Consider the following 15,521-nt stretch of genomic DNA (forward strand, 5'->3'; position numbering starts at 1 on the left):
TAACATTCCTAATTAAACTTTTAATCAACTTTTAAATTCCAAAACTTGAGGGCAAATTTTGAAACATTTCAACACATTAGGGTTTAGAATTTAAATATACATCAAAATTAAACTATTAATCAAAATTTAAATTCCAAAACTTGAGGGCAAGTTTTGAAACCTTTTTCAGAAGATTAGGGTTTTAACTATTTAAATTTCAAAACAACAAAACTTTTGGGTTCAAATTTAAACTATAAAACCTAAAGGGCAAAATATGAAACTTTTCATAACAACAAGGATCAAATAACAAATAATCTAAACTAACATTTAATTACATAATTATCCATATTTGATTTGTTTAATGATTTCTTGTAGAATAATTTATCAATTTACTCAAAATAATTAATCAATTATCTTATAAGGAAACAATTATCTTATTAATTGATAAATATCTTCAATTAGATCAAGAATATAGTCAAATATATCATATAATCGGATTAATATAGATCTAACATGATAAGGTAACTATCCATGAGCAAAAACAGCAAGAAATCCCGGATATACCTCTGTCTGACGCTCAAACTCGCCGAGTACCACACTATACTCGCCGAGTTGAGGCCTACTCGCCGAGTACACTGTGGTACTCGCCGAGTTGAGGCCTACTCGCCGAGTTCAGGAGGCAGAACCACAAGAAACGAATTTTTCAAACTTACAATGCATCAATACAATAGAAACCAATCATGGCTCTGATACCACTGATGGGTTTTGGTCATAAGACATCCTATGTGCTTATACAAACCCTATTGCTTGGATCTAGGTTTCTCTATTGTACATGCAAGTTATCCAAGACTATAGACCCTAATTCTAGCATATGGGAATCAATATTAACATATAATTAGGTTTAAGATATTACCTTGATTGTTATGTAGTAATAACAATCCCAATTCCTCCTTGAATTGACTTTGGAAGGCTTAGAGTCACAAGTGTCACTCCTCTAATGGCTTACAAACACCATAAGCAAGTGGAGAAGGTATAAAGAGAGAGGAGTGAGGTAGGAATTCGTCCTTAGATGCTCTAGGGATCAAGTGCACGAAATCCTAAGGCCTTAGGGGTCTTTATATAGGGTTGGGATTAGGGTTTCAGTCCTTATCCTTATCTAGTTACTTGCCCATCAAGCAACCATAAGATAAGCCTTGGAAATCCCTATGTCTTGGACCTTTGGACGATTTTAAGGATATCCTTATCCTTGAATTCGTCCATCCTTTAACAAGGATAACCATTGCCCTATTTTGCAACTATCACATAATTACAATTCAGCCCCTCTAGTTTAATTAATTACATTTGATCACAAAATTAATTCTTAATTAATTATTGACCAATATTAATTAAACAAATATGATTTCTACTTTAATATATTATTCTTATAACATATTAATAAATCATAATAACCTCTCTCTTTATTTATTTCTCCAATCAAGTTGTTTTGGTGAAGGCAACACAAAAGGACCATGCACCATCGGGTCAAGTACATACCAAAATAGTTATGGACTTAGACACTAATCCAACACTATATTGCTAGGCATGTCATATTCAATGAGGATGTGTTTCCCTATGCTTCCGAACTGCATTCCCATGAATATCCAATTATTCCGCCCAACTCCACTACTGATCCTACACTCCTGCAGTTAGCCATTATGATCCCTCCTAACTCCAATCCTTCACAGTCACCTTCAACACCACACTCCCCTGTTTCCCCCTCTCCCACAAATATTCAACCTTCTCCTAGCACCTCTCCATCTCCTCCCACTATTCCTCAACACCAACAATCCACCATTAGCTCTCGTGCCAAACAAACCTGCCCATCAACTTCTCATTATCGGCCATCCATAACTAACATTCATCCTATGGTTACTCGAGCTCGCACCAATTCCATAAAACCCAAAGTCTTTTCTGCATCTTCTACTTCGTTATCTCTTATTGAACCGTTGAACTTTACACAGGCAATCAAACATCAATGTTGGAAAGACGCCATGCAGACTGAGTATGATGCACTCGTGCGAAATAGAACCTGGTCCTTAGTTGATTGTCCCACTAATGTTAATCTTGTAGGATGAAAATGGATTTCCAGGATCAAAAGGAAGTCGGATGGTACGATCGATCGATACAAAGCCCGTCTCGTTGCTCAAGGCTATAGTCAAAAGGAGGGTATCGACTACTTTGAAACGTTTAGTCCAGTCATCAAGCCCACCACCATTCGCTTGGTTCTGTCCCTGGCTATCTCAAACAAGTGGTGCATTCGTCAACTAGATATCAACAATGCCTTTTTAAATGGCGATTTGCAAGAAGCTGTCTACATGAAGCAACCGCGAGGCTTTGCAGATCACACCAAATCAAATCAAGTATGTCGACTACATAAGGCAATCTATGGGCTTAAACAAGCCCCTCGAGCCTGGTTCACTAAACTTAAAACCCACCCGCTCACTCAAGGATTTCGTGCCTGCTACTCTGACACCTCATTGTTTGTTCACCACTCAAAGACAACAACTATTTATATTTTAGTTTATGTTGATGATCTCATTATCACAGGCACAAATGAATCACTCATTACAAGGTTTATTACTCAGCTCAATAATGTTTTTGCCCTCAAAGATCTAGGGTCATTACACTTCTTTCTAGGCATCAACATCAAGAATTCTACAACAGGTCTTACAATGAGTCAATCCAACTACATACAGGACATTCTCATTCAAACTCGCATGGATGAAGCATCTCCAATTTCAACACCCTCTGATAACAACCTGCGATTAACAGCACATGGAGAGCTGTTTTCAGATCCTACACTCTATCGCAAAGTTGTAGGTTCTCTCCAACACGCCACCATTACGCGTCCAGACATATCCTATGCTGTCAACCGGGTGTGCCAATACATGCACAAGCCTACCAATAGCCACTGGCAAGCTGTCAAGAGAATTCTAAGGTACCTTAAAGGTACTATTAATGAATGCTTGCATTTTCAACCTACAAACCATACATCTCTTCTCGCATATTCAGATGCTGGATGGATTTCTGATCAAGATGACAGTCGCTCTCAGTATGGTTTTGCAATTTTCCATGGCCCAAATCTCATTAGTTAGACTTCTCGTAAACAACGGGTCGTTGCGCGTTCAAGCACTGAAGCAGAGTACACGTCTCTAGCCTATACAGCTGCTGAACTCATATGGATCAGGCAACTCTTAACAGAACTACATTCTCCTCTCTCCGGTCCACCATTATTGCTGTGTGATAATATCGGTGCTATATTCATGACACAAAATCCAGTTATTCGTACCAGATCCAAACACATCGCCTTGGATTTTCACTTCATCAAAGAGCAAGTAGAAGCAAAAGAACTTGTCATCAGTCCCATTTCTTCTGTTGATCAGGTTGCGGATATCTTCACCAAATCTTTAAACAAACATCGGTTTTTGTCCTTAAAACACAAGCTTCACATTCGTCCCGATTTTCAGCTTGCAGGGGGGTAATGAAGTGTATCACACGTGTTCTGAAACATGTGCTTAGACTTAGTATTAGTCTTCCTATTGTACCTGGTCAGTTAGTTGTATTTTCCTTGTATTTATACTCTCTCATGTACACAGTATTAGATTATGAAATACACAAGAATATTCAGTATATTGTTTATAAATATAAATATTAAATACTTTTATTTAATAAATTTGGCGCAAAAACTTTAAAAATGAATTGACATTTTTATTAGAATTCCACTTAAGACAATACCATATTTTAATATGATATTTATTTAATTTATGCTCCATGCATTTAACCTCTGTCATAATCTAATTTATATACAAAAGAAAAATCATTTAGGCACACGAAAATATATAGGGATGGGATTATCAGGATCTGGTGTAGCATCCCACACCGTAAAAGCACTTGCAGAGTTCATCCATCGATCGGTCATCTCAGGGTAGTGTCTGTCCAATACATCTTTTAAACTCTCCGTTGTATTCACCCATTCCAACCCCTTTTTTGTGTAAACATCTTCATTGAAGTCACTCGTGAAAAATCTATCTGCCTCCAGTCTCCTGCAAAACCATGCAATTCATTAGAATATCCGTTCAGTTTGTTAATTTTGATCATCAGTGTCAGTTTTTTCGTATGGTGTTAAGTCGTTGTACCTTGATGCCATGATGATAAATATTACAAAAGCTGTCTCGCTAATGGCGAACCCTTTAATCTTTTTCTCAGCTGCCATTCCTACCAACATATCGAGCTGCTCCACGTCATCATTGTACACTTCACGCAATGTATCGATAGCTTCTTTATCATCCGTCAGATCTTCCCATTTGGAAATGGGGATCAAAAAAAGTGATCTACGAAACTCATTATATCTTGCTACATTCCTCTCCCTGTCCCTGTAAACTACATCACCATGCATGAATGTGTTTTGATCAATAAGTAGATACACAGAATAATACAGATCACTGTTGCAAACAAGAACATTAAGTAATCATTCTTTATTCCATGTTAAAATTTCACGCCCTTTGACTAAAATCTAATAATTATTCTGAATTTTAGTGAGGAAAGAAGATATTTACTCTCAAGGGATGGTAAGTCGACATGATCTGAGCGATCTGTGCCATCAACGTTTTGTGGCACCACGTCTCTCAGCCACGTCGGATAATTCCATAGCTCAAGAGCCCCACATGCTTGATGTCCCATTGATACCATCTGTGTTGTAAATCCAATTTCTGATAATTCCATCTCCCCTCTCCTTCCAAGCAAATTTATCATGTCAACCCTGTGAATTAATGTTGATCAAAATTTCCATCACTATTATTTGCTGAATACATTATCGGGACTGGATACCAATTGACATACAAGTAAGTTATTTGAAGCTGTAACTACTGAAGATACATTAATTTGGCTCCAGAAGGTCTTACTTTTTGGTTAATTTTGGAGATTTGTTGGGGCCAGGTGTTGAATTAACATCCCTAATGAAGAGTTGATCAGGTAAGAGAGAATGCATTCTGTAAACACTCACGAACTCTTCAGTTAGTGAGTAGGGTACCCCATGGTTATTGGGTTTCTTTAATCCTACAAGACCTCCCAATATGGCTCCTCCAACGTGTCCAAATGTATCCTTGAATCTTTTCCCCAGTAGCCCATACCTGAATAAATCAATTTAAAAAATAATCAAATATATTAGTTAACTAGTTAATTCCAACTAATTTGATCAATTACCAGTTTGCTCTCATTGCTACATGAAGCATGTCAGTCTTAAGAAGCTCGACAGTCCAGTCAATGGTGTGGATCTTGGCAATGACAGCAGAAGTTACTAGCCTTGCATGACGATATAAATCTTCATCCTCTAAATCTTGATATTCTTTCTGATATATATTATATACATAATTAATTTGCAAATGAGAATTACTAGTGAATTTAAAGTTAATTATGTGAATGGGTTTTGTGTGTATATATATGTACGTACCTTCAACGCATCACAAATGGCATTGTGCTCGAGGATGAAGAGAGCTTGTAAGGTTGATAAACCAATCCAACCATTACGGACATCGCCTGATAATGGAACTCCGTCACTGTCATGTTGAAGGAGGCCATCGTTTCCGATTTTGAGCTTTCCTTCATTGAATGTTCTCAACTGATTCAATTTACTTGAGTTGCTTCCGTATATTGCACTCCCGTCCCTAAAAGAATTGGTTTCTTAAATTCATATTATTGATTCAGCAACTGTTTTTAGTCGCAAATAGTTCTAAAAATAGATTGATTGTTCATACCACCAAGAAGTTCTAATGTTAAGTTGACCTTTCTTGATGTCATAAAATCCCGTGTCAACTTCTTTCGTCTTATAAAACTTGAAGGATTTGAGAGGACATTGATTGGCTACTTCTGGAGGTGCCTTTAGCTCAATCTGATCCATGCAATTCCATGATCATGTGTTAGTTTTTCTTGCATCATGTCTTGTTTGAAATAATATATACGGATAAATATATATAAACTAAACCTGTTGTGTTGTCTCAAGATGATCAATCCAATCGTGAATCATGAACTGAATCCACGAAGCAGCAATCATGTTAAATTGTTTACCAGTGTCTATGATTTGTCTACGTGCCAGAAGTTTTGTTGCCACCACCATTGGATCCGGTTTTAGTAGCTGCACACAAAACTTGGTGTATTAATATATTTTCCTTGCAGTAATATTGTTTCTAGTTCTTGAATATCGTTCTTAATTAGCTTAACATCTGTTATAACAAAGAATGATAAAAAGTTAACAGATATATAGAATAATGAACATTTGATCGATTGTATTTCTTCAATGTATATGCGTAATATTGGTTTTACCCTTAGACGTGTTTTATATCCAGTAAAGCCCGAAGTTTTGTTTAATTAATTTGTTCATTTTTACCCTTGTAGCCGGTTTTCAGGTAACCTACCGGTTACCTAATGCCATTAAAGCCCTTGAATTTTAAAAAATATTTGGATTTACCCTTACCTAATACCATTAAAGCCCTTGAATTTTAAAAAATATTTGGATTTACCCTTAAGTTTTTAAAAAATGTTTGGATTTACCCTTACACATTGATCGATTGATTGATTGATTGTTGTTGTTATTATTATTATTATTATTATTAAATTTTTAATTGTATAAAAATATTTTATACATACATTTTTAAATGTATAAAAATATTTTATACACACATTTTTAAATGTATAAAAATATTTTTACTAATATAAATATATTTTTAAAAATATATGTACTTGTATTTGGTATTTATACACATTTGAAAACCCTAAATCTTCATCTATAGTTGTTAAATCGAACAGAAAAAACTTGATAAAGTAAAAAATATCGTCAATGACTGATTTTGCAAAAACAAATGCTTCAGATCAATATTAGAATTGATGCATTTCCTGATCTTTTTGTGAACTTACAACAATCATAAATGAAGTTTACACTCGTATTTGACATTACGTTATCAATTTTTGAGATAAAAACAGTTAATGAATTATTTTTAGTTGATAATACTTATTTTTTACAGTGATCTAGTGTTTTTGTCGAGGTTTTTTTGAATTATATTCTGTATATTTTCTATTTATGAGTGTTATTTGTTGATCATTTATTGTTATCTACTCACTATTAACCTAATATAGTTGAATAATATAAGTTTTTTCAAATTTATACTAAATCTTATCTGTAATCGAGTGGTTTTATTGAGGTTTTCTAACTACGAAGGTTTTATAATTGTTACATTATGTTTTTTAATTAATGAATATTTATTTTGCTTATCTGGTTAGTATGATGTTTGATAATAAATACTTATTTATACTTGGTAATATGTACAAATACATATAATTATATCTTTTATATAATATAAACCACATAAATACATATTTTTATATTTATATGTATATAATATATTTTTATATAAAATAAATATATATTTATACTTATACCTACTAAATACAAATAAATACATTTTTAATATATAAATACATTTCTATAAGAATACATGGGCTTTCAAATATATATATAAATATTAAATACAAGTATATATATATTTTTAAAAATATATTTATATTAGTAAAAATATTTTTATACATTTAAAAATGTATGTATAAAATATTTTTATACAATTAAAAATGTAATAATAATAATAATAATAATCAAAATAAAAATCAAGGTAAGGGTAAATTCGAACATTTTTAAAAAACTTAAGGTTAAATCCGAACATTTTTGAAAATTTAAGGGCTTTACTGACATTAGGTAACCTAGGTAACCGATAGGTTACCTGGAAACCGGCTACAAGGGTAAAAATGAACAAATTAAACAAAACATCGGGATTTACTGGACATAAAACACGTCCAAGGGTAAAACCGACATTTTTATGAAAACTTAAGAGCTTTTATGTCATTTTCCCTAAGAACATTAGACTCTTTGTGATTGTTAGTAAGGATTCACAAAAAGTTAAAAATCACATTTAAACTTGTTCCGTTGTTCGAATTCTGAAAACCATAATGCTTTTGATTTTTCTGGAACTAGTTAGATAGTTATACTATATATAAATGTTGATCAACAAAGTTATATCTTAATTTCCAAGATAAAGATATGATTAACTAACAATTATCATTTAGAAAATTTACTACATGAAGATTTTGATATTATATTTTTGTTACTTAATTTGGCTATGGGAAAAGAAAATTCGGTTATGTAAATACATTTTTCATTTTATAATATGCTTGGAGAAAATTAAATGAGTATAATTAATAACCACGTGAATTTTGGGCATGTTCTAAAGCTAGCTGAAAGCTAGAAATTGAAACTGTAACTTTTATTTATATACAAGTATTCCTTAAAAATAGTTAGAAACTATCGAAAACATGTGAAGTTGCATAAAATGACTTATTGGTATTCCTTAAAAATGGTTAGAAATTATTGAAAACATATAAAGTTGCATAAAATGACTTATTTAAAACACGTCGTTGATTTATAAAAGTAATTAGGTCAACTTATGCATCAAAGGGTTTCTATCCTAGCAGTATCTGGTATTTGAAATTGAGGTTCAAGTATTGTTAGACTTGTTAGAGACATATGTGAATTTAAAAGTAGTTTAAAAGTGTAGAATATACTTGTTATTCTAAAAAAAAAAATAAGTCAACTTATGCAGACATAACTCGATTTAATATTTGAATTTAGAGAATTTCAATAAGTAAAATTACTATAATTTTATTTCCTTTGGTTTGAAACCGAGAGGGTTTAAAACAAAATACTACATAAATACTAACCAAAAACTATGTACAACTTGTTTACAATATATTTAATGGAGCAAAGCACCTAATCAAATCTTTGAAAGACATTTCTTAATCTATTTTTGACAATTATAACCCTAGATTTTAACGCGACTACCAAAACTTTATTTATAATATCTTAATTAAATGTCCACAACAATTTTAAATTCAGAAAATATTTAGCATGCCTAATTTGAAAAACGAACCATAATGTTTTTTTTTTTTTTTTTTTTTTTTTTTTTTTTTTTTTTTTTTTTTTATGGTAGCAGCAGTAGATGGTACTCGTGTTACGATACATTTATGATTAATATATTACGTACATTATGAAATCTAATCCAAATGATGAAATCTAAGTTTGTTCAAGAAAACATAACGCTTCTCTAAGTTAATTAATTATAATAGACCTAATATATTGTTCTTATTTTATTTTTATCTTTGCCCCAAAAAGGTTGATTTGGATGTAAAGGGAAGTGTATGCATTAGGGCTGTAAATGAACCAAACGTTTGACAAACCGTTCGTAATTCGTTCGGTAAAATGTTCGTTTATGTTTGTTTATATAATAAACAAACAAAATTTTATGTTTGTTTAGTTAAACAAACAAACATGAACAATGGTCTCGTTCGTTCATTTAAGTTCGTAAACGTTCGTTAATATTGATTGATTGATGTTCTTTTATGCTTTTCTAATATATATATATATATATATATATATATATATATATATATATATATATATATATATAAGGTATAGTAAAATTTAAATCCGTTTGAATCGTCAATCACAATCATATAGTAACATAGAATGACATATGATTCTTAACTATTAAATGCACAAACTATGAAAATTAGTAAAACAAGGAAGGTTGGTAAAAATAGAAGAAAATTAGGAGTTTGATTACCAATTAAAAAAACAGAAAGTAAATCTTCAATCACTAAACACTCCAAACTTATCGACAAATTCTAATATAAATATTTAATAATGTACTAAGACCCCATCGAACTTAACAATTCCCACTTTTTGTTCATCACAATTCTAATCGATTGTAGTACGAATGGATATTCTAGGTAAAAAAATATTCTCCTTTTCAGTTTTCTCACTCTTTTTTATTGAAGTTTTTGAAATTTTGATGTTATTCAATTAGGATAATTATTGGTTCTTTTGTATATTAACTTGAGAACTCAAAATAAGAGATTTAGGTAATTACATGATTCGATTGATTTATTGTCTATATCTTATGTCTTTTTAAGATTTTAAAATGATTAAAGAGTAAAAGCATACAAGTTGTTTGCATGGATATCAGATTTAAACTCAACATATTTTGATTCAAGTGAACAACCTCTATTTGATTTAAACATAATTCAATATTTCAATTCAAGTGCAGGCAGTCCCACAATGGAAAATGCTCATGATGTTATTGTTATCGAAGGCAATGCAGAACTAGAAGAAGATGTTGTACCCGTAATTGATGTTGTTGGTGCACAACAACCAAATGAAACAAATAGTGAAGAACATTTTTCATATGCTATAAGGGAAAGAAAGAAAGACTTCAAAATTTGGGAACATGTTCGTGTAATAAACTTGGATGATGGAACTGAAATGTGTGAATGCATCCAATGTGGTAAGAAAATAAAAAAGTTTAACAAAGGAACAACCACACAGATGCATAGGCATGTTTTTGAGTGCCCAAAACTTCCATGTTTTGGGAAGATATTTGCATGAAGATGATATTTAGTGTTTGTTTTTAAGTTATTTAGGGATTTGGATTTTTATATTCTAGGATTTCCGTATAATTGTTTGTTTATGCAGGTTTAATCGTTTCAATGTTTATGATATTTATCTCTGTTTGTTTGTGCTCAATTACATGTGTTTGTTCTCTTTCCTTTACTTACTTTTATATATTTTTTGTTTATGTTCAATTAACATCTTAACAAACAAACACAAACAATGTAATTTTTAAACAAACAAACACAAACAAGAAAACGTGTTTGTTTAAGCGTTTGTGTTCGTTTGTTAGTTCGGTTAAACCTAAACAAAAAAACATGAACAAGCCTTGTTCTATGCATGGTTCGGAAACGAACAAAATCTTGACTTAATATTTAACAAAAGGGAAGTGTATCCATAAAAAACTATTGTTTTTAGAAGACCAGAAAAATCAAAACTGAAATCGTAAACCTTATATACTTTATTAAAAAAAACTAGGTGTGAGACCCGTGTATTACACGGATTTATTAAAAATAAAAATTTAATATCAATATATTAACATGAAGTATTTTATAAAATAATACTTTACATATCGGTTTCTAATCTTTTGGAACATTTGTAAAAGAAATTCAATCATTTGGAGTATTTATGAGAATTTATTATCAAATTAATATGATTATTTTATTTCCTTATAGAACGCATTACAATTTTATGGAATTTTATTTTAAGGAAATGAAAATCGTTAAAAATGACAAGTGGAAAATAAAAATTCTAAAACTCTCACAAAATGACAAGTGTCAAAATGAAGGAGAAGATGATATGTGGCAAAAAAACATTTATTTATTTAGATAGGATTATTAGATAAGATGAGATTTGAACCAATCTTGTTTTTACAATACTAAATGTTAAAAATCTTTTGGACTATTGTAACCAAATCTTGCATACCGAAACAAGCTATATTGAAGAGATCAGTTATCTTCCCTAATAAATAAAGGTTTTATTTGTCACATGTCAATCTCTCATGAGTTTTAATACTTATCATTTTGTGGTATTTTTGAAATAAATATTATTCACTTATCAATTGTTGGTTTGTTTCAATTTTTAAAATTAAAATCATATATTTATATATATAAAGTATTAAATATCATATATATGATATTAAATTGTAATAAATACGTTTCTTCATTTCTTATTTTAAATTTGTACATTAAAAAATATTTTTTGTTTACACTTTAATGTTTAATCTTTTTTTAAATCAACCCGTATATTACACAGATCTAATACCTAGTAAACAAATATAGAAAAGCATAATTAATCGGGCATTAATAAGGATTATTATTATTCATATCATTTCAATATGAAAGGTTCCGATCCAACCACCTACCCACCTGCTCTATGGCATTAGTATAATCACATCCATGTTATTAATTTATAATTGAAATCTTGAACCAAATTAAACCCAACTAAATTAAAATTAATTAGTTGAGTTTGCTAGAGAACTAGATATATAGCATAAATTTAATTCCTTTATTATTGATGACTGGTAAATAAGTTAAATGATTGACAAAAAAAATTCAACTTCAAAGCATATATAATATATAACATGATCTATCTTCATATTTAAGAAGAAAAGAAAAGTATTTTCGTTTAACCTTATGTTTCAAATGACCAATAAAATCATATCTACAAGTTTAAACTTTTTGTTTCTTTCATAAGATTAGGGAAAGAATCATATTTAAAGGATGAAACTGCACATTAATTCATTAAATCCTAGTTAGTGAACCTATCTCGTCAATAAATCTTGACAATTAACGGGAAACTGAATGTGCTATTTGAATTCAGAACTCTATTAATAACATACGGATGCGCTATAAGTCTATAATGCAACATAAAAAATAAAAAAAAATAAAAATAAAAATAAAAAAAAAAAAAAAAGTCCATGCATTTATATATGTACCTTATCTTTCTGATCAACAGGGGGCATGTTCCGGCCAAAGAAAGTCCCCTCACTGCCGGCGTCTTCATTGAAAGGATCATTAAACTTCCCGTCAGCTGTCCTGAACGGAATGTCGCCAGCATTGAACCTTACCCCCACCGGAGTTTTCCCAACGTTCAGCAAATTGTACTCGTCATGAAGATACCTCCGTATGGCAAGGTATATCAGCCCCAGGAAAACAGGCAAACGATGCCACTGAATCCCTATCTTATCAATACCATGTATAATCTGCAAAACAAAATGAAACCCTAGAATTAATTAGTGCGCCATTTTTTTTACTTAGTTAAGAGTGAAAGCTACATGCATGCATGGATCGAAATATAAGCACCAGGAAAAGAAGCCTATCGATGAGTGTCATCCTTTGATAGATATCATGGAAGTCGCCATGAATAAAGTGTTTGATGGGTGAAAGAAGGAGAGATTTCGCAGAAGATAAGATCATTAGAATCATGGTGGGTTTCATCTTGAGGACAGATCGATTGAATGTTTTGTGTGAGATTTACAACACCAAGATTGCCTATTTATACACTAATTGTCAGGATGGAGATGGTTGGAACGTGAGTCACGTCTGTACTGCGTCTCCTCATAAGCATTGAATAGAAATTACAAATGAAGAAAAATAAACGTACAGTGAATTGTCAGAGGAAATTAAGAGGTGTCCAAAACAACAACAAGCTAATTAAGGACTTTTCAAGTGGAGGCTACTAAATGGTTAACTTACCACTATATCAATTATGTTGATTTAATTGAAAATGTGTTTAATTGGTGCCAATTATTCAAAAGGAACGAATCAGATTGGATAAGTTACCGAATCAAAAACAAAATTAGAAATATAAAAGGAAATGAGATCTATCAGTCGCTTAATTAAACACGTCTTTTGATCGATAGGTTTGAAATTCAGTTGATTAACCGAACCCATTCTCCACGGTTTCTTTTTTATCTTTGGAGTTATATTGCATATTATTGTAATTTTTACAAGACTGACGTTAATTACGCATATAACATTCGCATATGTTGTAATGAAATAATATTTTTGTTTAAAGATCAAATGAACTTTGAAAACTTCAAATCAATATTGATAAACCACGTGAATTTTGTTGACCATGAACAATCATAGAAACGTGAAAAACTATCTCAAAAGTCCGTTCTATGTTGTTGGGCGAAATCAAAGCGGAAGGAATCATGAAAAACTCCTCGACAGAGTGAACCAGGACCGTTTTGAGTTTTGACATCCAACCATCGAAATAGAGAGTTTTTCAGTTGAGTTTATAAAGGTAAAGAGAATTGTTTTAGAATTTGTTGATTTCATTTACAAATTTACGTGCCTTATATTGGCAAAGTACATAGTTGTAAGGAACGCATTTACAGGAGTAATTTAACGAATTATTATTGGTATATTTTGACAGCACATTTAATGTACATGGTTTCATCCTATACGAGTAATTGTATATGGTTTCATCCTAAATAGGTTGTGTTGTGGGCTCAATATCTCTAATACACCCCCGCAAGATAGATGATCCATCAGAAACTCCAATCTTGGATCTATTTCGGAGAAACGGCACCTGAGAAAGTGGCGTTGTTAACATGTCGACAAGTTGATCTTGTATATGGTTTCATCCTAAATAGGTTGTGTTGTGGGCTCAATATCTCTAATACACCCCCGCAAGATAGATGATCCATCAGAAACTCCAATCTTGGATCTATTTCGTAGAAATGGCACCCGAGAAAGTGGCGTTGTTAACATGTCGGCAAGTTGATCTTGCGAGTTGATGTGAACTACTCTGAGAAGACCATAAGAGATTTGCTACCTCCCGCAAAAAGTGATGATCAAGTGGTATGTGCTTCATGAGGATTCGTACATAAGTAAGTAGCATCTTTGTTGTCGGTGTTTGTTAGCCAATGACGTCGAGTTCTTTCAATAACTTCTTTAGCCAAATGAGTTCAACTGAGGCATTTTCCAATGCCTTGTGCTTAGCATTAGTGGAGGAACGAGAAACCGACTTTTGCCTTATAAACCTCCATGAAATGATGTTTGTGCCAACGTACATGAGGTATGTTGTAGCAGATCGGTCTAGGCTATGGACACCACCCCAATCAGAATATGAGAAGGTCGAGAGTGTTTGAGAGGAATTACAGTTTAGAAAAAATCCATGATGAATGGTGTGACATCCTCAATTTTACGACCAACTAAATATTTTTCCATTATGCTTATTTAAGACGAAGTATTCATTTATTGTGTGGAATTTGTCCTAAAACATTATTTTGATATGAAATAATATCATTACCAAAGCATTTCCGAAGAAACGTTTTCATTAATATTTAAAACCTGACATGTCATAACCGATACAGAAATAAAAGCATAAAAATCCTTAAATCCCTCAGGAGTATGTACCTTCGTACCGCTACCTATGATATAAAAAAAACTACGTGGGTCGGGCTTGGAGCCTGGTGAACATATAAGGTTTTCAACCCACAATAATTTAATTAAAATCTCTTAAATATATCTCTTTTACAAATAATACGATTATTCACTCCCGTTATTCTCACTCTTTGATCCTAAATTGACGATGTCAAGGGTCATATCCTAAAGGATCGTTGGAAGTAACGAGTAGACAATATTACTGCGAAGATTTTGTAGCAATATATGTCAAAAAGGTAACCATGATGGGGAATAAAGTACTTGAATGAACACATGCTCTATACTCTCGGATTGTATGATTCATTAACACCTACAGATTATGAGTCTGTTGCTTTTCCATTGGACTGTCTAGAAGAGTCTATGGTTGTTATCAATACTATGCTAGATGACTGGTCTCAGTAATACAATAGTACAATGTTGGGCATGGTCTCTTACCATTATATTATGTTTGACATGGTCTCTCACCATTATCTTATCTCTTTCTCAACCCTTTTCTACCCAATATTTTATAAATATGGTAAAATACATATATGATTAAATCAAGTAAATCATATCATTTATTGCATCTAACACGGATAGCAAGAACAAGGATAATAATCACATATACCATTTAATTATCTAAT

General features: G+C 31.8%; 1 protein-coding gene across 1 annotated transcript; it reads right to left on the reverse strand.

Moving 5' to 3' along the window:
• Positions 1–3,705: 3,705 nt before the first annotated feature.
• Positions 3,706–13,036, reverse strand: LOC111876447 (alpha-dioxygenase PIOX). The gene is made up of 10 exons (XM_023872974.3): positions 12,808–13,036; positions 12,441–12,707; positions 5,999–6,148; positions 5,772–5,905; positions 5,468–5,681; positions 5,221–5,366; positions 4,920–5,147; positions 4,575–4,777; positions 4,155–4,398; positions 3,706–4,061 (listed from the first exon to the last, which is right to left on the reverse strand). Exons 1-10 carry the CDS (start codon positions 12,940–12,942, stop codon positions 3,836–3,838), a joined length of 1,947 nt encoding a protein of 648 aa, XP_023728742.1. The 5' UTR covers positions 12,943–13,036; the 3' UTR covers positions 3,706–3,835.
• Positions 13,037–15,521: the final 2,485 nt, after the last annotated feature.

The sequence above is a fragment of the Lactuca sativa genome, chromosome 2 (assembly GCF_002870075.4).
Source record: "Lactuca sativa cultivar Salinas chromosome 2, Lsat_Salinas_v11, whole genome shotgun sequence".
Lineage (NCBI taxonomy): Eukaryota > Viridiplantae > Streptophyta > Magnoliopsida > Asterales > Asteraceae > Lactuca > Lactuca sativa.